We start from the raw sequence: 25,679 nt of genomic DNA, 5'->3' as shown, positions 1-25,679 counted from the left end.
AGCTTTCATGTGTTTCAGGAACCTCTAATTATTTATAAAACAAAATACTTATTTAGAAACGTGTACTGAGGACGTTTAGCATTGAGATGTTATTTTAGTAGCTTTGCTGATAGGCTAACTTCTTTTCCAGGGTTCCCTCTAATATAATAGAAGCCTGGCGGGCCACCAGTGTTTGCTTGCTCCTCCCCCCACCAGCCTACTTTAAATAGGGCTTTCTATACACCAGTAACAGTGACGAAAAAGACGACGGTTTATAGTTGACGTATCTTCAACCTGCATCTTCACGTTGACCTCACACACTATTATTTCAAATTATGATGCCTGCTCATGCACCTCCAAATTTTTAGAACTTTTCACGTTTTCTAAAACAAAAACACAGTGGGGCGTTGGTGGGCAGACCTGTCCACCAGGCTTACTGTCGGGATTAGCAGGTTTTCTGAGGGAAATCCCTTTTTTAGCAAAACAACAGTCTTTTGGATCTTTTTTTTTTTTAAGCAGAAATGAATCTCCCAGTGGGTCATGAGAAGCGGTTTTGTTGTCCACCGCTGCTGTTTGCGTTAAAATTTATGTAATCAATTAGTCGGAATGAACACAAAAAAGTCCAAACATATGGCAAACTTCTGTCTTACCTTATTTTGATACAAACATAAACTGGGTGGCACTGAAAAGGCTCGGTCCAGTGAAGCTCTTTGATGCAAATCAGTCAGCGTGGCTTTGAGCCATGGTGGGCCACTTTCTCCTCAGTCACTCTCACTGAGCTGAGGCCTCTCGGAGCAGCCGTCGCCGTGCGGCGAATGACAGAAAGTGTCAGCAAGCCACTAATCCCTGTTTAGGTCTGTAAAAACAAAGACAAAGGCCTCACCCTCCCTCTGGCTGACTCCTGTTAGTCCTCTCAATGCCAGTCCCTCTCAGCCCCCCAACCCATATCCCTATATCCATCCTGTCAGTCACTCAGCCTGGCCACCCCATGGCTGCTTAGCAGCTTTCGCACACAAATGCACACGCACATATACACACTTAGGACCATATGGAGAGGCCTGCTCATTGCCATTGTCTCCCAAGTTATCTCCTCTCTCAGCACCTGGCAGGGGAGTGAGGATTAGCATGCCTCCTAACTGCTTGAAGAATGCTCTCTACTCTTTGACTCTCTCCCACCACACTTCCTGTTTTGTTCTCTTCCCATCGTGGTCAAGCACCATGTGTCGGACTGAATGAGGCTTATCCATGAGGGGGAGGCTTTACATGCAGCGCTGGTTAGCTCAACACTGGCGGGAACGGAGGAGGAGGCTAAGACCAGTGAGCTTTGGCTTAAGCTACTTGACATTCACATACACACACACACACACACGCACGCACGCACACACACGCACAACGCCGCTGCTCTGCATGCACAGTTACCTCTCGGTTGTCATTGTGCCAAAAACGAGCGTACATATGTTTGTTTTAATTCAGTTTCAGAGGGATGAATGGAAAAACGTTCAAATGGAATAAATTCAATAAAACTGAAGAAAAGCAAGTAAAGTGAAATCAATGAAAACAAAAAGTGCAGAAAAATAAGTGAAATAAAATAATTTTGTATCTGTTATTGAATTATTTGTTGGCTGTAGGGGATTTCTTGAAAATCTTGCAAGATTTGAGTAAAGATCGTCGTCATATCTGACTCTGAAATGGAATTGAAAGGAAAAAAAAATTCTTGAATTGAATTTCTGCTTGCACAAGCTTTAAGGATTAAAACATTGACATGATTTATTTATTTTTTCAAGCTGCTTAAGCTACTGTTTAGTTATTGAAAATTAAACTTTATTTCATTTTCCACTTGTTTATGCAATTTTGTTTGAGCTTTTGTGAGAATGGGAGCAGAAGATTAAATGGATAAAAGCTATATTTTGCCAAATTAATATGACCAATATGTGAAAATAAGTAAGATATTCTAAGTTCTTGATGAACATATCAATTTGCTTTAGGAAAACGTTACCTCATTAGGCAGTTATAAGGTGAAGTAGAATTTAAAATAGCAAACCCTGAACATGCGTCAGCTAGTGTTTTATCTAAGCTAACATAATTAACAACACCTAGGTATGCAAGGTTTATTATTTTATATAAAATATGCAAGAACAAAAATTAAACAGCATAACTAGATGCTTAAATCATTTAGAGTGCCTGGTATTTTGTTGTATGCTGCAGGTCTTACAGTGCAGTGAACTTGCGCAAGTGTAACTTTAGCTGCATTCAGAATTAAAATGGCATTTACCAAGAGCAACGCTAGCCACAGGTTGTTACTGAGTCCAGACCAAGGTCGATATTTAATACGCGCACAGATGCTGTTTGTGATTCATTTGCCTTCTGATAAGACGAGCAAACAAACAGTAGGGCCTTTGTGTGGGTGAGGTAAAGCCATCAAGGTCTCCAGATAACCTTGTTTACTCTTCTCTATACATGTATGTCCAGCATTATATAAAACTCTGCCATCCTAACAGCCCGCTGGAGTTAAAAAAAAAAAAAGAAGAGAAATAAACAGAGCTTTGAAGTTACTGTTGTCCTTCAGCAAAAGCTTTTACTCCTCTCTCCTAATCTCCGCACAAATCAGGGCCTTTTATGTCTCTCAGAGCTCTATCTGAGCTGCGAATTGCACAGAGTCGAGACTGGGATCGATAATTAGTTTAACTGCATTAGGCTAATGTGCAGGAGAGCCATCTAAGCTCACATCGGCCTGCCTGACCAATACGCAGCCGGGTATGAAGACAGATAACGGAGGAGGGGCTCTGTCGCACCTTGGGGCGTAATTACAGGCGATTCCTCAGACAGATGCTGCAACGGCAGTTAATTGATTTGTGAATTAATAATGAGGAGAACAATATTTCTGCTGCCAATGTGATTCCGCCGTCATGCTATCCTGCCAACAACAAGGTGCTCCACATGCTGCGGGGTGGATTTACTGATCACACCGATAGTGATGGGGGGAAAAAACAAACCCAGGTTACAACATTGAATATTTCATCTCCTTTCCCAGACTGTGTTACTTGTACAGCAGAACTTGGAGAAGATGATGTTTCATTTATATGAATTTTTACCCAGAGGCGCCTCATGCAGAAGGAGCTGACCAGCATTGGAGATTTGACTTTATCTCTAACTTAGTGGTCATGAATTTAGTCAAGTCCAATTCTGACTATAACTAACAATAAAAAAAGTCCTTGAACTTTTCTAGTGATTTCTGCTTAACACAGATACTTATCCTAAAGTCTCCACAGTCTTGGGATCTTGTTTGCCAAGGTGGGGGGATTGGATTGACAGGCGGGTTGGTGCGGCTTCCGCATTGATGAGACCACTGTACCGATTTCTTGTGGTGAAGAGAGAGCTGAGACCAAAAGACAGAAGTCTGACTCTACCAGTCAATCTGCTTTCCTACCCTCATTGATGGCTATGAGGTCTGGGTACTGACCAAAATAATGAGACGACAAATCCAAGTGGTGGCCAAGATCTATCTTAAGACTCCTCCATACTTCATCTGAAGTGCCGCAGGACAACAGTTCGAATGAAGGATGTTGGAGTCTTTACAGGTTAGTTTGGTGATCAGAGAGGGACTCAGAGTAGAACCCCTGCACCTCCACATCATCAAGAGGACCTAGTTGAGGTGACTCAGGCATCTGGTGAGGATGCCTCCTGGACACATTCCTGGTGAGGCATTTCAGGCATGTCCCATCAGCAGGAGACCTGTAGGAAGATCCACAACACGCTGGAGGGACTATATTTCTTGGCTGGCCTTGGAACAGCTTGGAATTATCCCAGTGGAACAGAGGAAAGTCTGGGCCTGTCTGCTTAGGCTGCTGCCTCCACGACCCGACCCTGGATTAAGTCGAAGTTAATTGATGCATTTCTTTTCCAAGAAGACCATTTCAAAACACACACCAGCTGTGTCCAATTCAATATTTGAGAGGAAAAAGTTCTGATTGACTGTTTGTGTTATCTTTGAATCAAACTCTTCATTGCAACTATAAAGAAGACTATAAAGAATACAAGGTTCAATGCCAAATTGAACCTTGTTGAAATTGTAAGGCTTCTTTGACACCTTTTACTTGTAATTTGTACTTTTAATGTGCCTAACATGGTTAGCATTACAGAGGTTGGAGAGTAAGTAAACATTTACATTTAAAGTTAGATTTGAAAATGATTTAGACGGCATGTATATAGAGAAAATGACTTTGCATGTTTGTTTTCTTGGCTCTAATTTCATTTTTAAACGTTGATACTGGAAATATATTATCCTTAGCGTTATTGCACTGAAGTACCCTGCTTTCAGTTTCTGATCAGGCACGATTCCAATCCACCAGCTGTTTTCTCCCTGCACCTAATGTTGCTTATGTGATTTATTTATTTTTTTTAACAGCTAAAAAGCAACAGGTTTTCTCTCTCTCACAATTAGACACCGTCAGCATCAAGCAGAAGGGACAGAGAGAGAGAGAGAAAAGAAGACTCCTCTAAGGCCCCTTGTCAAACGCTCTTCTATTCCCCCAAAACTCCTTAGGGCACATGAACAGGAAACAGAAGAAATGTAGCAAAGAAAGAATTGGACAATAAAAAAAAGAGAAGGAGCTAGTAGTATGAGTAGATTCACATGAGGGAGCAGTGGGGCAATGGCCTGCAGGTAAACAGGGTTAAACCAGACTGGTTGTTAAAGGTTGTAGTGTTGTTATGACCAGGTAGTGTGGGGGGGGGGGGGGGGGGGGGGGTAAAAGAATGTTAGGGGGGCATGGGGGACCGAAAATAATGAAGAGGAATGCCTCATTCACTTCCTTGGTTTAGCCTTTGGCCTATAATGAGGGCTCTTGACACCAGGGAGCACACTGATACAACACATTTGGCAGCCTAGCAAATTGACCTGGGTGCCTGATGGGTGATTGACAGCTATTCCTAAGGGCGCCCAAGCTGCCCTGCATGTGTGTGTGCGCGCGTGCTTGCGCGCGCGAGAGTGTGTTCTTTAAAGTGGAAAGGGAGTTAGACAAAGGAAGAAAAGGGAAAGTGAGATGGAATGAGAGAGCAGAGAGGATGAGGTGACAAGGGGCTGTTGATGATGACGAGAGGGAGTGGGGGGGCGGGGGGGGGGGCACTAGAGCAGCGCTGAAAAGGTAATTGTGGGTAATTTAATGCTAAACTAAATTAGACCTGTGAGTTCAAACGTCAAATTGTTCTGCAGTATTAAAGCGTTTACCAGGTGGGGGTTGGGGCTGGGTTGGTGTGGGCACTCATGCGTGCGTGTGTGTGTGTGTGGTCATGTGTGCATACCAGTGTTGATGCTTTTGCGCTTCAGGATTTCTGTGCTTCAGCAGCTAGCTGCGCACTGCTGCTGGCTGATTCATAACTGTCCTTTACACCCGGCGCCAAAAGTGCCTCGCAAACATATTTGTACCTTTTGAAATTTGTCACAATGCAACCACATTGCACTTGTGCTCAGCCCCTTTAGTCTGACGCTCTGAAGTAGAATCCAGTGCTACTGATCACTTTTAGATTTTACCTAAATAGCAACAGAGTCCATCTATGTGTGTGCACTCTTTGATATAAATAAAATAATCAATGCCAAGGGGTCTTTCTTTAGCGTCACTAAATTAAAGACCTATATCTAAACCACCTTCTTATCAAAAATCCTTGATAAAATATGGGCTAATAAAGTATGTGACCGTCTAAACAGTAATGACATGAAAAGCGTCTCAGTCAAGTTTCAGAGTTCCTCTTAGCACTTCGACAGAAATTGTAAAAGTTACAAATGATTTTCTCTTGGTTCCTGCTGAAACAGGAATGAATTTGTGTTGGTTCTAGTTTTGCTAGATCTCATTGCGGCTTTTGACCAAAATATTATGTTAGAACTGTTTGAACACATAAGTACAAAAAACAGAACTAGGCTGGTTTAAGTCCTTTCTGTCAGATTCCAGTTTTGTGTGGACAATAAATCTTCACACTCAATAGTTACTTAAGGAGTACTACATAATAGTAAAAGTGACAATAAGAACTATTGATTCCATCTTTTTTAGGTAACTACATCACAGTGTCACAGCAATTATAATCCCACAAACTGAAATACTGCTGTTGAGAAACATTTGAAAGTCAATTCTTTAAGACAGCAGCAACATAAAGAAGTGTCATTTTTAATTATTGATGCTTTCATTCAACAAACAGCGGAGAAAACAGTGAAACTATAAATCCTGACAATAAGGACAGTTTAACAGGATTTTAAACATCCTTAATGGAAATTTATCGTGACACTGATAAATCAAAGCTTTACGACAACAAATGATTAATGATGCGATAAATGCCAACCCCTAGCGTTAGCTATTTTTTCCATACAGGAATCGGCAGAAGTTTTCATTTCGAGGTAACTATAAGTAATAAGGAGTGGTGTACGGATGTGCTCGAGTGGTTTTTCAAGTTCCAGTTCTCAAAAAATACAATGACAAGAAGGATGTCTGTCATGATATTTGTAAATGTGTCTCAGATTTACAAGCATTCCATAGCTGAAATTGAGATTCTTGCCAAGAATTCATCATAAATCCCACTCGCAGCCTGGAGCTTCCCAGTATCTCAATAGAGTGTTGGGTTCAGACTTCAGACAGGTGAACAGAGACAGAGGAAGGATATTATTTATGCCTCCTTTAAACTGGATGACATATATAACTCTGGTGAATATGGAAACCGTGACTGTCGGTTGATTTATTCCACAAGCCTGAAAGATGCAGTCATCGCCGCTATAAAACAAACTCGAAAGGAGAACTCCCTGGCGTGTACAGTTTATATACACATAGAACACTCAAGTTTCTTTAAATATGTATTTTTAAAAACGTGTCCAAGTGTTGTCATGCGATACTGCAAAAAACAAATGTGTCCAAATCGTTTTGGGTTGACTTAAACGTTAATTAATGTGTGACAATGCGTGATAACTTTGTCCCAGTTTGCCATTTCTATGGGGGAAAAAAAAAAGGTGATCAAAATCCATGAGATCAAAATTAAATAAATAACAGCGGGGTTCTTTCTGGAGCAAATCAGCGGAAAATGAAATATAATCTCCTTAGTCACGTTGGCAGACAGTTCGAACTTCAAAACAAAAAAAAAACTAAACAGCAGTTTATTGGTATTTAAATATGCTTTTTATCGGTCTCAGATGTTACAGCGCGAACAGTTTGAAGGAAGAATCGGTTTACCTGGAGAACGCAGAGCTGACACATGAAAGCTCCTCTGCTGTGTTTTCACCCTGTCAGCATGCCGCAGGCACACAGCCACCTAATTAACATCTATCTCCTGGAAATAAGCCAGCGTGTTTATTATTATTGTTATTCTGAGGTTTAGATAAAGAAAAAAGAAGCAAAAAAAACCCCAACATGAACTAAAAACGGAGAACAAACGGTTTCTTCCAGAAGCATCAACCGTCCTCAGAAGTCGAAGTTTTGGCTACTATCTTCAGAGAAGTGAGCAAAGGCGAAACAAGATGTAAGCGGTAAATAATGCAGCTCTGCGTTATATGGATGATAATCGCGTTACGGCGGGGAGCCGAGCAGGTGAATTATCCTCTCTGCGGACTCTGACGCCACCATATTTTTCCTAATGTCTCCCAGAGGAACAGCCCCCCCCCCACAATCCTTCTCCCCACTGGTGGCTGAGCCTGCTGGATATGTGAAGACTTGCAGTGAGGGTTGCAGGCTGCTGCGTCCCTTATCTCTAATGGTTGTTTTAAAAGACAGACCGATGGGAGCAATGAGAGGTGGATGGAGATGGTGTTTGAGCCACGTCTCTGTCTCCGGAGACGGTCGAGAGAGAGAGAGAGCGAGCGGCTGAGTTATGGAACGCGGTGACGACTGGGAACGCCTCGCATCGCTGTGCTCTGCTGTGCTCCATGAATGATGGGATAGAAGGTGCAGCTGGGGCCTCGAACTGAAGGAGTGAGAGAGGGTGGGAGGGGTGGGGAGGTTTGGGTGGGGCGCTCTTCAGTGCAACTGCTCTCGTCCTCTGGGAGGTGCAGGCTCACTTTGTGTCATCGTATTCTACTGGCTCAGGTTAACCTTTGTCTCTCTGCTGCTCTGCTTCTCCCTGCAGCTGTTGTCTTGCTTTCTTTTGTTACCTGATCATTTTCAATTATGTTTTGAATAACTATCTGATCAATTTGCCCTTATTTCTGGATATTTTCTGGATGTCTTCTGACAAGCAGAATGGATGGATTTTGTTTGGGTGTGTTTTTTGTTTTCGGAAACACGTGGACACTGACGCAAACAAAACCGCTTGATTTGTTGAGTAGGGAGTTCTACACCTTGAAATGTTTCACATATCACGTGGAGAACCGTTTTCCCCGCCGTAGCGATGGTTGCGCTGCACCAACAAACACTGAACGAAACGCCACAAAAACCAGTGAATAAGACTTAGGCACAATTTCCTTCTTCTTCCAAATGGTTACAGGAGACTTAAGTTGTTGCAGCATTTCTCTTTTGTATTCGGTAAAAGACCCTGAGCCATTTCTCCTGCTAATGCTAGACTCTCAAGTTTGTTTTAGTTGTACTTACCCAGAATGCCTTACGCTATAATTCATCTCTTGCGGCGAACACTTTTTATGAGGTAAGAAGACTATCATTCATATTTAGCTTAGTAAGATGCAATGAAAGGTACACATCTAATCGTTAGTAACATTGGAGAAAATGCCCCATTGTCATGTAGCCGAGCATGTATTAAAAAACTGTCAATCATGTAGACCTTTGTCTTAGGTCTCCTCTGCTGTAAGGGGAAATAGTGATATAAATCATGTGATGAACATTCAGGCAAAATCTGCAATTTCATCAAATCAACAAAACTAACTGACCCATACCCTTGGGCTATTGGTCAGTTTCTAAGGTACTTTTGGTAATACCACTGTTTATGGTCTCAACTAGGTGTGCTTCTTCCAAACCACTTAGAAAAACAATCTTAGTCACTCTGTTCAATACTCCTTGCTTCCGAAATCCATCATTGTGCCTCAACATAAGAAGGTGACATGAGTAGCAAAAGGTCAATATTGGGGCTGACCTACAGAAACTATGGATGATTACAAAGTCATGTTTATGCAAGTATTAGACTGAGACTCTGTGTCTGATGTGTATTCTTTAACCTTTTAACTGTCATGGTGACGCCAGCATCCTCATTGACCCTTTGTCTTACATAGAAGTATTTTGAGGGCTACAATTGATGGTAAAAAAATTATATAGTGCTTTTCCAATCATTTTGACCACTCAAACATAGAGTCACATTTACTCATTCGTACTCAGAAATGTACACCCACTTATACACCGATATGCAGATCTGTAGGCAACTCAGAGTTAAGTGCCTTGCCCAGGGGCACATTGACGTGTGACAGCAGGAAGCTGAAATCGAACCTATTACCTTCCGATCTACTCAAAAACACAATTGGCACAGTTGAATTAATGGTTTGGATTGGAAACGGTGAAATAATCCTCATCTCTTCATCTCTGTAGCCTTTCTCTCATCCTCAGTCGTTCTCTCGGTACTTTGAACCCTTCTTGTTTGACCGTGCAGAGCAGAGATGGCAACATGGCATGAGATCTCCATCGCAATGTTAAACGTTACAAATGGTTGACTCAACACTGACTCCGCTAAGCCTGCCACTAAAATAGAACCGACATCTGTCAGCTATGCCATAGTGATGATGTATAAAGAGTATTGTCCGAGACATCCAGACACAATAAATGACAGGAAAGGAAGACATATGTCAGGTTGCATTACTGACCTCTGGTGATCAGACCTAAAGAAACAAGACAATAAAACACATGTGGGGTAATCAAAAGAGCTTCATCTTTCTACAATAAACACAAAGAAAGTGTCTTCAATCCATGTTTGCATACCTTCGAGTGCGTGCGTGAGTGTGTATGCGTGTTTCCACTGTAGGGCAACCCACAAAATCTCCTTTTCCTTTTTCCCTTTCATCCTACTCCTTTCTTTTTCCCTCCATCATATTTCTTCTTTTAACTAAGCTGATTAAAAGGCAACACCCCAACACCCAACTCACACACCACCTAACCCCGAGCCTTTCAGCTGCGAGGGGTGGAGAGGAGCCCTAACCGCGTTCTGCATGAATATTAAGTATGGGATTTGTGTTGCGGGTTTGAAATTGGAAATCACAAGTTTGACTAATCAGCTTTAGAGGTTCAACGTTCGGCATGTGCATTTCTACGTAGGCGTGTGCATGTCTGCGTGCGTGCGGGTGTGTGTGTGTGTGTGTGCATCTCTTCCTGTGTCTCCAGTGGCAACAGCGTGTCCCTGCACACATACACCAAGCCCTGCTGCCACCACCACTGATCCCGCTGTGAGTCAGAGTGCTTATTCACTGCCTCAGCAGGGCCAAATGCCCCCCCCCCCGCGCCCTCTCCCCCCATACACACTCGCACTAATGCTCCTCTCCACCCTCTCTTCACTGTATTCACTCTCTCCCACCTCCCATTTAAAAAAAAGGAGACCCAGAAATAGCCCAAGAGGCTATTAGGAAAAATACAGCTAAAGGAGGAGGAAGCTGTGGGGGTTTACAGTCCAAAGCCATTCAAGAGTACACTCCAGCGTCTCCCTCTCCCTCGCTCCCCCATGCCTCTCTTTGTTCCGGTGAATCAGAGCTTCGGCGAACACGCTCCATTCTCTCTCTCTCTGGATAGCTGGGGCTTGTTCTTCATCCCGGGCATCGGTGGAAAATGAGGGGGAAGAAAGAGTGATAATGAGAGGTAAAAGAGGTGGCGCGGAGGGGGGAAGGAGGAAAAAAAATAGGGGTGAGGAGTAAGAGAGCGCAACAGGAGCGAGGGGAGAAAGAGATTAAGAATAAGATGTGAGGATGAGAGAAGGGAACATTAATGAAGCAGAGCCGATCCCATAATGGAGAGCGGATGAAGTGAAGGGGAAGGAAACAACATGAAAAACCATTTCACGTCTCCATGTTGCAGCTAATGTTTCACGTTCCCTTTTTGTCCTTTGCCACTTCCCCCTTCACCCCCCACCACCACCATCTCATGACCACATTTATAAAGTCTTCGCCTTGTTCCAGACAAGAGATGTTATTTTTAAAAGATAAAAGAGCTTCACTTTTAAATCACTTAGAAAGCCGTCTCTTGATTGGATGATATTGGAACTGCTGCTGTCATTTTACTGTATCTAAGCTCTTCCTTAAAGCCCAAGTAACTTTTTGAGGGCTGGAAAATTATAGATAACGCTTAGAAGTATTGATGATAATTGCAATGATCTAAAAACGAAATTTTTCTCCCATTTTGCAAATGTCATGAGGCACTCAAGATGAGACGTGATTTATGGAAAAGTTTTTTTTCTTCTTCGTCTTCTCCTCGTAAAGCCCAGAAACTCTAATAAATCAGGCAGCACTTAAACTACAGAAATGAAATTGTCTCAAGATTAACCAGACGATTCCTTTTGACTGACAGAATAAAAAAAGTACTCCTTGTAGTTTTGGAACATTTTTTTTTTTTTCATGGTTTTCAATAAAGATCGGAGGTCAAATGTTGCCCCGTTTTTCTGATTTCCGCCAATTTTTTTGTAAACACAAGACAAACTAAACTGATTACATTTGTGATTTCACAATCGTAGAACGTTTAGCAGACATATTCTGCTAGTTCTGAGAAGTCAAAACAAGTCGTGGGTTCCTGCTGCAACGGAGGAAACAATAAAAGGGACAACAGCAAGATATGTTGAGTGAGGTGTAAGACACACCGAGATTGGATACCAGAGGATTTGCAGGCCAATCACTGCAGAGGGTTTATAGCATGCAGGGCATTAGAGCGGCAGGTAAGCAGAAAGCCATCAAGCTGGTCGCTGAGCCAGCAGAAGTCTGGTTGAGATGGATGTGGATCAAAAGAGTAGAACCTGAGGAAGGGAAGTGACCCCTCGAGCAACAAGCTGGGGCCCCATCGACCCCCACTGGGGTCACTTGGACAAAAGTGTCTGAAACTGTGAGAGACCTGAAACACCTTATGACACCCCCCAAAAAAGACAGACGAAATGTTAGACATCATAGTTTTAAAAGTATGACGTGCATGACTCAACTTTTCAGATCTAAGCGCACATTTTAAGCTGCTTGAATTGTTTTCTAACCATGCTAACTAAGGAGAAACATAAAACATCCAAATACAGCTTAAAGAGCTTCTATAAGAGTTTTAGGAAAACCTGGTTTTCCTAAAAATCCTAAAATCCTTTCAAGCACATTTAAACATACTGCAAGCAAATTTTTCACAACTATATTTCTTTCCTCAATCTTTTAACCTATTTTCAAGCTTTTAGATGAAAATACGTTTTTAGATGGAATGCAACATTGTCTTTTTTCTATAATGACTAAAGACTGTTTCTTGGCAGGTAGAAAGCTTTTAAAAACCTCACAGTGACAAACAAAAGCAGCTATTATAGAAGACATTTTATACCATGGTCAGACGTCTAGGGAAAAGTGGTAAAACAACAATTTCTTTGTTTTTAAACAATTATTTATGGTCTGAAACTCAGCGTAGTTTCACCTTCCTGTGAACACGAGAACCCAAAATGCCCCGATTTTGCGACATTTTCCTTTAGAAGACCACAGTGATTCTGAAGATTTAACCATACTGTATTCATTCAATTATTTTTATCTGCAGCAGACAGTGTAATAGCTCTGTTATCAGTCCGAGCACTATCAAACACTCTTATAGAACGTATGATCAATCATCTATGAAACCAGTATGGTATGGCAATAAATCCTAGATACACACCAAGCAAATTAAACAGGATATTTTCAAATTACGTGAGGACCAAAGTAGCACGGGTGATTGAACTGAGCCACCAAGAAAGGCAGGAGATGTTATGTGTGGTGATCCATTTCAACCAACAGTGCCTGTGTTTCTCTTGACCATAAATTTGGGGAATATTGACAAAGTTTTGTGAACACTTGCATTGGAAATGCAGCGAATGCTGCTTTCGGAGGTTCAATGGGACGGAATGTGGCTATCATTTCAAAATATAAGCTGGTTAACGGAGAACTTATCTTTGGTGTCGTACAACAAACGTTTGATGTGATTCATGGCCTGAATGAAACGATGTACACCAAAGTACAAACCATGAGCTACAAACAAACCCAATAGGAAAATCTGTAAAAATGACCCCATTTGAAACATTAGGCACGTAAATCCGTTGATTTGAGTATGTCCAAGCCTACGGATGACAGAGAAAAAATAGCTGGGCCTGAAACTTACAGACTAACGAGGCATTTTACTTCAAATCGGTAAACCAATTCAATAAACCTGACCTTGTTAAAGTGCTTTTTTGTTATAAACTTCTCCAGTCATTTCTCCTGGCACAAAAAACAGAAAAGGCCCACAGATCAGAGAGGATACAGTGGAAACCGAGAGATACTAATGTCATTCCCTTAAATAATCTTGCTTTTCTTTGAAAACAAGCCAGGTTTTGAGAACTTTGGCTCCACTGTGATCCATGATGACATCATGAGGCCATTACAGTAGACCAACAAGGCCACGTGCTACCATTACCCTGTCACAAGGGACTAAGAGCATTTTTACAAGCATGCTGATGCCATTAGAAATGTCTGGTGGCTTCCACTGGATTTTATTAGGTCCCAAAGTCTGGTTCAGGTGACCTAACAAAGCACTTGCATAATTTTTCAGCAAGGGTCCCTAAAGTCGAGTCTGGACATTAGCAGATGCTGTACTGGTTTCAGACATATACAAGGGAGCCTATAGAATAAGCCCATTATGATGTAGCTTTACTCCGACAGAGAAAACAGCTGAGAAAATAATCACTAAAAGTCTACAGAGTAACTAGGCAACACAATATTAGCAAGAGACTCTGATTTATATTTGGTGTCATAGACCAGGAAATGCAAAAATAGGGAAAACTTAAAAAGACAGAATTGAAAATGTTGGTGACGTGGCCTTTTTTTTTGTTTTTGAAAGGCTCTTTAAGAGTCAAACTCTGAATATGGTTTAAGACAGATGAAATATGCCTGTCGCTGTTGAGGATTTGCTACGTAGTCACCTATTCAGTTCCCCGTAATTACAAAGGCTTTTGCCGAGATCCGATTTGTCTCCAGAAGCTTGTTGGAGGCAGGAGGACTGGAACGACAACGGCTCAGTCTGACAAAGAAATATGGATACCGCTCTTAAAATAGAGAAAACTAATGCAGTTCTGTGTCGAGTGTGTGGAGCGTGATGGCTTAGATGGGGTAAGGTAAATTTAATTACATGCCCTGTACACACTGCCGGCTTTCACTTAGCATGAACGGACTGCTTGAAACAACTGAACCTGAGTGACCACTTAGAAAATGGTGTTAGGGCATATTCAGTCATCTGATGAAGAGGAAAGACTCCTTTCATCTTTGCTAGAAAGGTACTACTACACCTACACACTGCTGACGATTGGAATTGAATTACTTTCAGAGAATGAACTTCTTCATTAGAGAGTTGCCACTAGGCAATGGCATTGAAGGAGATTGTCATGGTATGATAACCTTGAGTATTTCTGTGGTCTTGTAGAGTTTTCATCTAGAGTCAAAAGCTGTTTAGCTGCTTCTTCCAGCATAACTGGAACCAATTGAGGCTTTGCTGATTGATTCTGGAACTTTGCAGGTTGATGATATTAGGGAATCAGTTTAAATGAATAATGTGGTATAAGTTGGTTTTCTATGCTCCACAATCCTACTTCATGAATTATGAGGCAGACATTCATGAACATGACCACATTTAAACATACTGCAAGTCAAATTTTCACAAATCAAATATATTTTCTTCCTCTATCTTTTTATCCTATTTTCAACCTTTTAGATGGAATGGAACATTGCCTTTTTTCTATGGCTTTTCAATGACTAATGAGTGTTTCTTGGCAGGTAGAAAGCTTTTAAAAACATCACAGTGAAAAAAAATAAGCAGCTGTTATGGAAGATATTTTTTACAGTGGTCAATAGTCTAGGGCAGGGGTGTCAAACTCCAGTCCTCGAGGGCCGCTGTCCTGCAACTTTTAGATGTGCCTCTGCTGCAACACCTGAATACAATAATTAGGACATTAAGGCTCTGGAGAACTGATCTACACAAGGAGGTAATTAAGCCATTTCACTCCAGTGTTTTGTACTTGTGGCACATCTATAAACTGCAGGACAGCGGTCCTGGAGGACTGAAGTTTGTGACCCCTGGTCTAGGGAATGTGGTAAAACAACAATTTCTTTGTTTTTAAAGAATTATTAATGGTTTGAAACTCTGCGTAGTTTCACCTTCCTGTAAACTCGAGAACCCAAAATGCCCCGATTTTGAGACATTTTAGTTTAGAAGACCACAGTGATTCTGGAGATTTAACCACATTGTATTCATTCAATTATTTTTATCTGCAGCAGACAGTGTAATAGCTCTGTTTTTTTCTCTCACATTATTAAAAGATTGTCAACAAGCTGCAAACGTAGCAATCGGGGATACTAACACTTCCTAAAACTTGGTTCATGTTTGATTCGTCCGCTAGGTCAAACTAGTCATTTCAGCAACCACGCCCCTCTGCACTACGTCCATCAACAACCAGTTTTCCGCACTGTCTGTGTCTGAAATTTTGCAACTGCATGGACCATTCCATGTGGAAAAATATGACAGAAAGTTGGAGCTCCTCCTGCTGGAGGTTCGGAAAGCCGGACATGTTAAGGAAGACAACAAGACTACCACCACACTCACGGGTGTAGCTGTGTTGCCACTTGATTTTATTTATTTTTTCTAAACGTTATGCATTGTATGCTTGCCCTAGGCAGCCTACACTGCCCCCTAGAGACTACCAGAATATTGCAACAGCGGGACAAGTTGCACAGAGTATAAATGCTGCAAAAGGTCTGATTACTTGTGGAATATAAATGCATTAAAATTGAGCCAAGCCTAAGAGCAGCACTACGTTTTGCTTTCCAGTAATCAGAGGCATCATGGCCTCTTTTGACTGACTGTAGACATCAGATCTCTTTCCTCACAGGCTGATGTCACTACACTCTGTGCATTTTATGCCTGACCCAACAGATCAATAAAATCCAGAGAGGATGATGATATGATGATTTGCTGCTATGCTTATCTAATTGGTGAAATGACTCAGAGATCAAACCCAAACCTTAAGGTCAGAAGTCACCGACCTACCAGCTTTGTGTCTCAGCCATACCAGATCTACGGCTATAAAAGCCTGTTTGACAGCACTGAGTAACAGTGTTGAAAGCACTGATTCTATATTTGTGCAGAAGAGCTGCTGTTAGCTTGTGAAATTAGGTTATCTGTCATGTGAAAAGCAGACTTTCTTACGCAACGGCTTCATACCAACACGACAGGCACACTGCAGCGTGCGTGTGTTATTTAATCAAAATAGATTTCTCCGTGATTGAATTCCGCTGAAGTATATCCCACATTTGCCAACAGCATGTTCTCTGTGTGTGCACCCCAATTAGTTGCTGTGACATTTTCAAAACAAATCATCACATCGGGTTTAAATCTGGGGAGGAAAACCTTGCGAGTTCCACCGAGCGCTTGTCTGTTGCTGGAAGTTAGTCGTTGTAGACGCAGCGTGGCGTGGCATGGTTACGGTGTCGGGCATCAGCCGCCTTCAGAAGAGTTGAGAGGGGATTAACTGGCTGTTTTGCTGTGACTGATTGCTGGGAATGGAAGGCCCTCCAGTGCTGATCAACAAACAGGGTCTTAACACCCTCCGGCCATGTTCACACTCCTTCGCCTCCACCACATATTTGGCTTGTCGGGGTACAGCAGCATTAAATAACACGCCCTCTTTTTTCTTTGATCTTGTTCTAGTTCATTAGGTGCTGCCTGCATGTCCTTGAGGCCTTGAAGGACGTTGCTAAAATATAGTACACGGATTCTTAATCAGATCCACTTTGTGTGGAGTTGAAGCCAAAATGTTTCGGTATCCCTCTCATGTTCTCTATCCCATGTTTTCTTTTTCTTCTTTATTTTGCTTTCAGGCTGTTTGCCTTCCTAAATGAACGTAATGATACAAACGGAGGATAAATTGCCTTCTGCGCACTTCATCTCATCACATCTATCCCAAGGGTCCTTTCTGAAGCGGGGAGGGGTTCAAACACAAGCACACACACCAGAAAAAATAATTCACTTGCTTTGCCTTTTTGATCTGCATTGCTTTCAGTGTGGAGCTGCTGTGATGAGTTTGATATGTGTTTGATGTCTTGGGCCTACAGCAAATATGGAAAACAGAGGAAATATCAGGGCATGCATGTAGTTGTACTTGTACAACTACATGCACTTGGTTGCATCTTTTTCTTACAAGGTGAAAGAGAGATCATCAACTCATCTTCACAATGTGCAAAATCAAACTCTCTGACAGGGAAGTACCAGAGCTCTTCCCGGTGTGATGATGCCCATTTGCTTAACATCCATTTTTAAGGAAAACATCAACTTTTTTGTGGCATCAACTTTAAAACTGCAGGAATTTACATGATGTAGTCATGCTGATGAATTTGCATTGTCCTCTATATGAAAAATAAATAAAGGTAAGTCCAGGTTAGGACTCAAATCTTTGAGATGCAAGACTGACCATAGCTAAAGCCTCAGGGCTTTTTCTCCAAAAATAAGACAAGTGTTAGATTTCTAGTGACTGAAATTATCAGTCCACACACCATATGTGTGCCTTCTAGTTTGTCCAAAACTAAAAACGTCTTAGGTTCTGAGCTCCAGTCAAATGTCTATCTTTTACTACTAATTGCTGATAGCAACTCTTGAAATTAAGAACGTATAATATTTATCCCATTTGGATTCAAATAGAATAAAACAATTTCTGGACATAGCAAAACACAAATGAGAATGTAAATCACTATTAGTAACCACTTATGTATGTGTTTCATTAGAGCAAATTGTTCCTTGATGTTAGAAATATCAGTGTGACTCCCTTGGGGGACGGCAAGTAAAGGTTATTAGAGAGTTAGGAGCTGTTATTAAAGCCTTAATGCAGATGCAAAGCTTGTAGAAGATTCGTTTGTATACCGATGAATTATTGAGAGACAAGGATTTAATCAAAGCTACAGATGTTGCAGACAAAAGTGCTGTTAATCTCTCTTTGATTGCCTCTCAATTAAAAGAAACTATAAAAATCAAACTGATTGTTGATTGCAGAGTTAATTACAGACATGAAATAAGAGCGTAAACAATAAAAAAGTGATTACTCTAGATTGGTTCCGTGATTATCTGACCGAGGTAGAGATGCTACTGTTATAATTCATGACTTTAATGCTGTCGTACAATTGTCCTTTCACACAATAGAGCACATAACAGAGCCAAAGGAATATATGTCTCCATTGGAGTAGAATGCGAGTTAGATTTTCTCTTGTCCAAAATTTCTATCATAAAACGCAAGGTAAACGTATCATAAAACAAGCAAAAAGACATTTAAAGAGAAAGACATAGCAGTTGTGTGAACCAACAAATTTTGCCGGTTTGAAACTGTCTGCCTAAACTGACAGACCATGAAAGAAAACTGGTAACACACCATACCTATGTTGAAACATGGTGGTGGCGGCATTATATTAAGAGGTTACCTTTTCTCACCCTGGGCAGGGAGCTTGGCCAAAGTTGATAGGAAAATGTATTAAGCAAAATATATGCTAATGCAGGAGGAAAGCCTGTCAGAGACTGTAAAAGATTTAGCTCAATTCACTTCAGTTTATTTATGTAAAAACAACGCAAATTGGTTGTAATGTCCCACTAGGGTATTACAAGGTAAATCACTAGGCTCCTAGTTCTTATAAAATGCAGTCAAATTCACTTTATTGTGGTGATACATAAAACAAAAAGAAAGACTGAACTGCATTCCTGACTCTCAACAGTCAGTAGTTATGACCTCCAGACGAACCAGGCTCACTGTGAGCAGTCATCTGCCCCAACCATCTGGGGATTTGAGACTTCTGGCTGAAATGCAATGGGTTGTACAATGGATAAAAGCTTATTTTAAATTAGCAACACGTTTGATGTCTGTGGTGATGTCCATCCATTCATTGGTCTATAAATGCTTGCCCTTGCAGGATCGTCGGGGAGCTGGTACCTATGTCCGGTAGTCATTGGGCAAGAAGCAGGGGTACACCCTGAACAGTATAGTTTGTGGTTGTAACATGACAACATATCAAAATGTTTAAAGGGTGTGACTGGGGTATGCAACTGTGCCTCACCAAATTCATGATTCCCAGGACAACATCCTTAAACTTGTTAGTTTAAGGATGTTGTTGTTAACGGTTCCACTGTACCAATAAACTTCAGGTAGAAGTAAATAGCATTCATCAAATGCTCATGATAATCCAATTCAGGAGAATGCAAAAACGACGATTGTTAACTAAACTTTGAGGCTATCACAAGGAAGCAAAGGGGAAAAGAAAGCACACCACTGTTTGTTCCTTTTAGGATCAGATCTTTAGGGTTTCTATTTCTGCCTCCTCAACAGACGTTTCAAAACTGCTGAGTTGCCTGGGACTTTAGAGACTTTGAACAGCTGAGATCCATAAGCGTCATATCTTTGCTCTCACCCCGACCCCCTTTTCTTTGCATCTCTCTGGCTCTTTCTTGCCCACACACTAAGGTGTGTTGGAAACTCTGCTTGGTAATGGGAGCAGCAGTCAATCAAACTCGAGTTTCAAAAGGTGATGCTTTGTTTCACGCTTGCTTCCCCTAAATCCCATTGAGCCTCGCAACCTGTCACGACATCGTTCTAAAAGGCAGCATCGACTCCAGTCACCCAAACCGCACAGTCCCCGGGCAGATGGAGGGGTTGACCTGTCAGATGCCTGTCGAGAAATGAGGTCATTCCATTTTTAGAGGTCTGCCTCTCTGTTTTTTTTTATAAGGTGAAACAACCAATCTAAAAAGAAAATGTGCTCAGACGTACAGGCCTGGCTCACTTTCATGTAAACTTCATGATAAACAGAGCAGAATCAATGCCTCAGACACGGAGGTGAAATGCAATATTTACCTTTTGGTTTTATATAAGGTTTTGACAACACCGAGCACAAACAAATCCTCGGTTTCCACCGGTGCCCCTCAGTTTTACTGATTCTGACAGCACTGTCAAAACACCACCAGAGCTGCCAGTTCTAATAACACAGCAATAAATTGTCAAATGAGCTCTTGTTGTAGCGTGATCCCAGAGAGGAACTGTAAAACTCGATATGGCAGAGTGGGCAGTATCTCTGAACGCCCACACCAAGCAGGGGTCCTCGTATCTCCCGGTGGTTTATTGGCTCAGGTCTGACTCACTCTAGTTTTACAGTCACAGTGACCTTCCCATTAGGGCTCCATTACCAAAGGTCTATTAGAGGGGGGGTGCATACGGAGGTTATTTATCCAGCTGCAGCCTCTCTCTCTCTCTGTGAAATTTAGTAGGTAAACAACAGCATTGCAGAGTCATGGCTGAGTGCTTTTAATAAGACATTAAGTGAATGCACATGTATGTACAAACACCTGGGGCATAAATGAGTTGAAGATTCCAAACAAAAGTGTTAGGGCACTTGCAGAAATGTGAAATTTACCTTATCTAACAAATTACCAACTACCTGATAGAGTCAGACTTGTGACTAAAAATCTGAAACGGCATGGTGCTAATTAGCTTACCGTGGCACTTGAACTGTTTTAACCTTGAAAATATACACCAATCAAGCATTATGGAAGGAACTGCCTTCCGCTTTCATAGATGCTTATAACTACAGAGACAGAACACACCACCGGGTCTGCATTATTGGTGAGATGCTTTGACCAGGCTTTCAGGCAAATAAAAATCTGACAACAGTCAAACTCACTTAAATCAAAATGCTCACTTGCTGCTAAACATAACCTCCCCACTGACAGATGCAATTAATGAAGAGACAATCCGTGTTACTCACTTCAGTTGCCAGTGGTCACAATATTATTGGTGTGTAAAGGTTTCAGGTTTGGTTAAACGTAGCAGATGTTATTAACAACAATTTAAATGTAATTCATTTCCATTTTATATTTCTAGAAAATCTACAGTCCTACTGAACCTACTAATGAAGATGATTCATCTGTCACATCAAAGTGATTAAACCATACTTAGATTTTGTATTGAAGCACAACTTGCATAGGGAAAGCAGTTCAGTTTCCAAGGCAACTACTTGTTGTGTTTGCTCATAAGTGGCAGTAGGCTGAACTTCATGTTTTGACTGAAATATTCACCACAGCATCCAGATTTAGGTTTAGCAGTGAGCCACCCCTTTGTCATTTAGCTGGCGGGATGCTAGCTGCTAGCATACAGTTTCAATACCATACAATACTGCGAAGTTAGCTCAAAACTTTAGGTGGCTATTCTACATGTGTACACTCCATAACAAAATCAGTTGGTATTTAATGGGAACAAATATTATTGGGAGAAGATATCTCTAAATAGTGCTAAGCTAACAACTTTGTCTCTTAGCGCACCACGTTCCATGTGTTCCCTTTTAAGCTAGCGTCAGTCTTCACAACAGTTCAACTCCAAATGCAAGTGTTAGGTCTATTTTCATCAGATATACAAAAGAAAAAGTTCATGGAAATAATAATACTCATATCCTTTCTCAGACATTAGAGGCCACTGCAGTTGTGAGGGCATCTACTCTCAAAACAAAGACTTTGCAATATATTATAATTTAATATGCCTAAGTAGCAAGTTGCGCATGTCATGCTGGCTTCACTCTCTGAAACTTTTGGAAATTAAACAAGGGTATATCAAAATAGAGATCTTGCACATATTAAAAAAAAGTAGTAATGAATAAGTTGAATTGGTTGCCTTAAAGTCTTTTAAAACAGTTTAAATCAGCTCAGTTAACATGGAGTCAAATTGCAATTAGACACCAGTAAATACAGTTAAGTTGGGTTAGTTGGGATATATTGTTTCCATGTAATGTCACAGGTCTATTGAGTAAAACATAAACTTATTTTCCATATATCTTCACCTGCAGAAATTATGTTATTATTACAGATTCCAAAAAGGAATGAAGAGTATGCCACAAAAATATGAATCAAAACGTTTTAACTCATGTCTGTTTACATGAGTGTTGGAAAGGTCGGAAATAATTGCAAATTTAGTTTTATGGGAGCTTTAAACTTGACAGTTCCATTAAGAATAATTTAGAAACGCAAGTTGCTGTTTAGGTTGGTTATGATAGGCAAGTGACAGGAGTTTTAAATCTGAACGTGCTTCTGGCTCCTTTTTGAAAGCAGTAAATGGAAAAACAGAGGGAACCAAGAAGCAGTGGATATTATTGTATTTCAGACAAATACTGCAGGCAGGCACACAGCTGGGCTGGCATACATAAGATATGCAAAGCGAGAGGGGGTGCAAAACGAAAACCCAAGTGTCGTACACGCTGTGCATATTTGAAATCCAATCGCTACGTTCAGAAAAGTTAATCCCATTCCTGCAAATAAGCTCCACATACAGCAATCAATACTCAAAGCTCACAGCCGAAACTAAAGAAAAGCTTCTGCATATAATTAACTTGAAATACTTAAGTTTTAATATGGAAATAAACCTGCAAATAGCTGATACATCTGCATATTTAAGGTGCTTTCAAAGTAGATAAAACAAGAAATACAATTTGTCACTAAAATATTCACCCCCTTTAATTTAATTTTTTTTTTTTTTACATTGCAACAAAAGGTGAATGTACTGTTGATGTGTTATTTTAAGTTGAAATAATTAAACATTATTACAATAATAAGGAGGGATTTTTGTACTGTTTTTGCATTTTTACGATAGAGGACAGCAGTGGGAGGTAAATGACACATGACTTGGAAATATTTTGGCTAATAGAAGTTGGAAAACGTATATGTTTAATCCTCTTTACTATGACGCCCCAAAATCCAGTACAATACCAGGAATCTCTCTAAAACCGCTGCTCTTTAATGAAGTCATCAGACGTTAGTGACACATCAGGTGAGAGAATTATAATGTACCCCTTAAGTCTGGCCACGAAGGAAGAATGGCTTAAGGCAAGACATTGTTGAGAATGAAAACCATAAGAAATCCCATTTACAGTTTATTATTAAGCCATGAGAACAATATTGAGCTTTCTTGTCTGTATGAAAATCCTTCAGGGTGGCGTAACACTAACAGAACGATGGACAGAAGACAGTATTGAACAAATATAGAGGAAAACTAGAAAGATTAGGGTGGAGGTTCACCTTCTAGCAGAATTATAACCTCTAACATACTAGTCCTGCCAAAGATGGGCAAGTTTTACCATCTTCATCTATCCAGGTTTATGTCTATCCATAAACATAAACCTCCAAACTCCTTTTCATTTTAAAATTTCATCATACTCAGACTAAAAACAGAACTAATCACTTTGCCAACCGATGAATCAGTAGGTAGATGGGCAAAAATGTCAGACTCAAGTTGAATTAAAACGCTCTTCATATAATTTCCCAAACCGTCAATTTTCTTCCTCTTCACAATAAGGTGCTACTTTCTATGGAAAGTAAAAAAGTTCTTAGAAAATACGTTGAACTTTGTAGCTGTTGTTGCAGTCCCATTATCATCTACATGAAGCTGGAAGGGTATACTTTCATTATTCTTGCAAATCGGAAAAATTTCAAAGACGTGAAAAAAAAAAGAAAAAATATGTAATATATGAAGTAAGATACTACAAAAGAATGTAAAGAGAGATGTAGAAGTTGTACTTCTCTGATGTTTTGTTGGTAAAACATAAAAGAAAATGGATTCTTTAATGAAAACCTCTTTTGTGAAAAGGAAAAAGAACTTGAAATACAAGCTCAGGTCAAGACAATCATCGTATTTTCTGTAAGTATTCGTAATCAGTTGTTTGTAAGTTGGTACAGAGAAGATAGCGGATGCGGATCTTTGGCTTTTGCTGAAATACCGGGTGGGTTCCCATGTGGACTGGTCTGGCTTCCAGGAGGAACACAAGGCCTTGTTACTCTATATTTACTGTCCTGTGAGGGTTACAGGATGAAGATCCTTCCTCCTCAAATCCTCTTAGAAACATCCAGCTACTTATCCTGAGGCACTCTCTCCTGGTCACACACACACACACACAGTAACACAGTAGTCCAACCACCGCCCAGCAGGGAAAGGTCACTACACTGTCAAAGACTCATCAGTCTCAGGAGGTGGGTATTATCCAGTCCTCCAAAAGTTGGCAAGACCAGTAGACGAGAGGTCTACTGATGCTCCCCCGATGAGTATCAATAAACGCACCTTACGTCAACTCAGAAAGAGAAAAGGGCATCAGGGTTTATCAAGTTAACCTAATGAATGTTATAAGGTCGAGGGTAATTCGTTTTCGTCAAGTAAAAATGGAAAAAATAAACTAAGCTACAGGAAAGAATGTTCTGGAAAAACTTTCCTGACATGACCCGGCAACTTCACAACTTACCGATTTGCCTGAAGCAGCCCTACAGCATCTGTTGCAAAAAGTTTTCGCCGACCACACACTCATCTCTCCGGCGCCTTCCAAACAGATTGGATTATCTCGAGCGCGAAGGCAAAACAGAGATCTGAAGCCACTGAGCCAACAAACTGTGTAACGAGCTCTTAGTGGCTGCCGATTGGCAGCGGTTATTTTAAAATATTGGGTCATTTCCTGTTGGAACAGGAAAGCAACTTTATGGTGTTGAAACCTTATAAACTGTAGATTTATTATTTTATTGACGTGGCCAAGCCGTCGGCTGCACATGCGTTCAATGTAAAGACGTGGCTGTGTGACGAGACTCCAAGGAGATACCTGTGATCCCGGCAAAATGAAAAAAAAAAGAAAAAGTGAGACGACACTAGATAATATATTCTGCCACATGAAAAATTACTGATAGGATTCTGATGTTCTTTTTACTTTGTTCCTGGATTTTACCAGCCTGCTCTGGGGAATGCCCTGTAGATAAGGCATGTGATAAAACGCTGTGTGAAATTCAGCGTTGATCTGTGAACCGTGTCTCGTCTTTGCCAAGTAAAAGTGAACAAATGAACTCACACCACAGTCTATGCATAATAGATGAGATGTAAATCGCCCAGACTGATGCAAATCAGTAAGCTACGGAGGAGCAAGGCTGGTCAGTCTCATTCAGATGACCAGCGGGATCTGAATTGGGTTCCTTACCTGTCGGGAGCCGCTGGTCGTCCGTTGCGGTGCTTGTTGACCTGGGCGTACAGCGCCTCCAGAGGCGGTCCGTTGCGCTGTGGGTTGACGGGGGATCGAGGGATCTGTGGGCTCTGAGGGAGGTGGTAGTGGTGGCCGTAGGGGTCGGCGCTGCCGCTGTCTTGAGACGAGCCCAGCGACCCGATGCCGGCGTAGGTGGGCTCATCGTCTGAGCTGAAGGTGCGGCTGACGACATCTTGGATCTCGGCGTATTCGCGCTCCTTCGCCTGCCGCTCCCGAATTTCCCGCGTTTTGGCCTGGATTCTGGATCGAACGTCATCAGGATAAGCGTTAGACACACAATGTATGAACAATTACAAGCATATTATGGATGTTTCAATTTACTTAAAGCACAAAATCTGAAGAAGATCCCTCACCCCCTAAAAAAGTGGAAATGCATAGATTACATTTACAATTGTCTCATTTACTCTGATACCCAAAGCCAAAGTACACCAAAATGAGTTGTTTTCTCTACACGTACAGTCAGTGGTATAGTAAATATCTGTTGGTTGGATGAGTGGAG

The 25,679-nt window shown here is 41.2% G+C and overlaps 1 protein-coding gene across 1 annotated transcript in view; it reads right to left on the bottom strand.

Moving 5' to 3' along the window:
* Positions 1 to 25,679, bottom strand: part of LOC122824643 (partitioning defective 3 homolog) — a 370,755-nt gene that overhangs the window by 66,777 nt on the left and 278,299 nt on the right. Inside the window, exon 21 of the mRNA XM_044105505.1 lies at positions 25,118 to 25,420. Within this exon, the coding sequence (XP_043961440.1) occupies positions 25,118 to 25,420 (303 nt within the window). The remainder of the gene's footprint in view (positions 1 to 25,117; positions 25,421 to 25,679) is intronic.

This window comes from Gambusia affinis, linkage group LG21 (assembly GCF_019740435.1).
Source record: "Gambusia affinis linkage group LG21, SWU_Gaff_1.0, whole genome shotgun sequence".
Taxonomy (NCBI): Eukaryota; Metazoa; Chordata; class Actinopteri; order Cyprinodontiformes; family Poeciliidae; genus Gambusia; species Gambusia affinis.
Note: the sequence above shows the minus strand (reverse complement) of the source record. Positions and strands in the feature narration are given on the sequence as shown.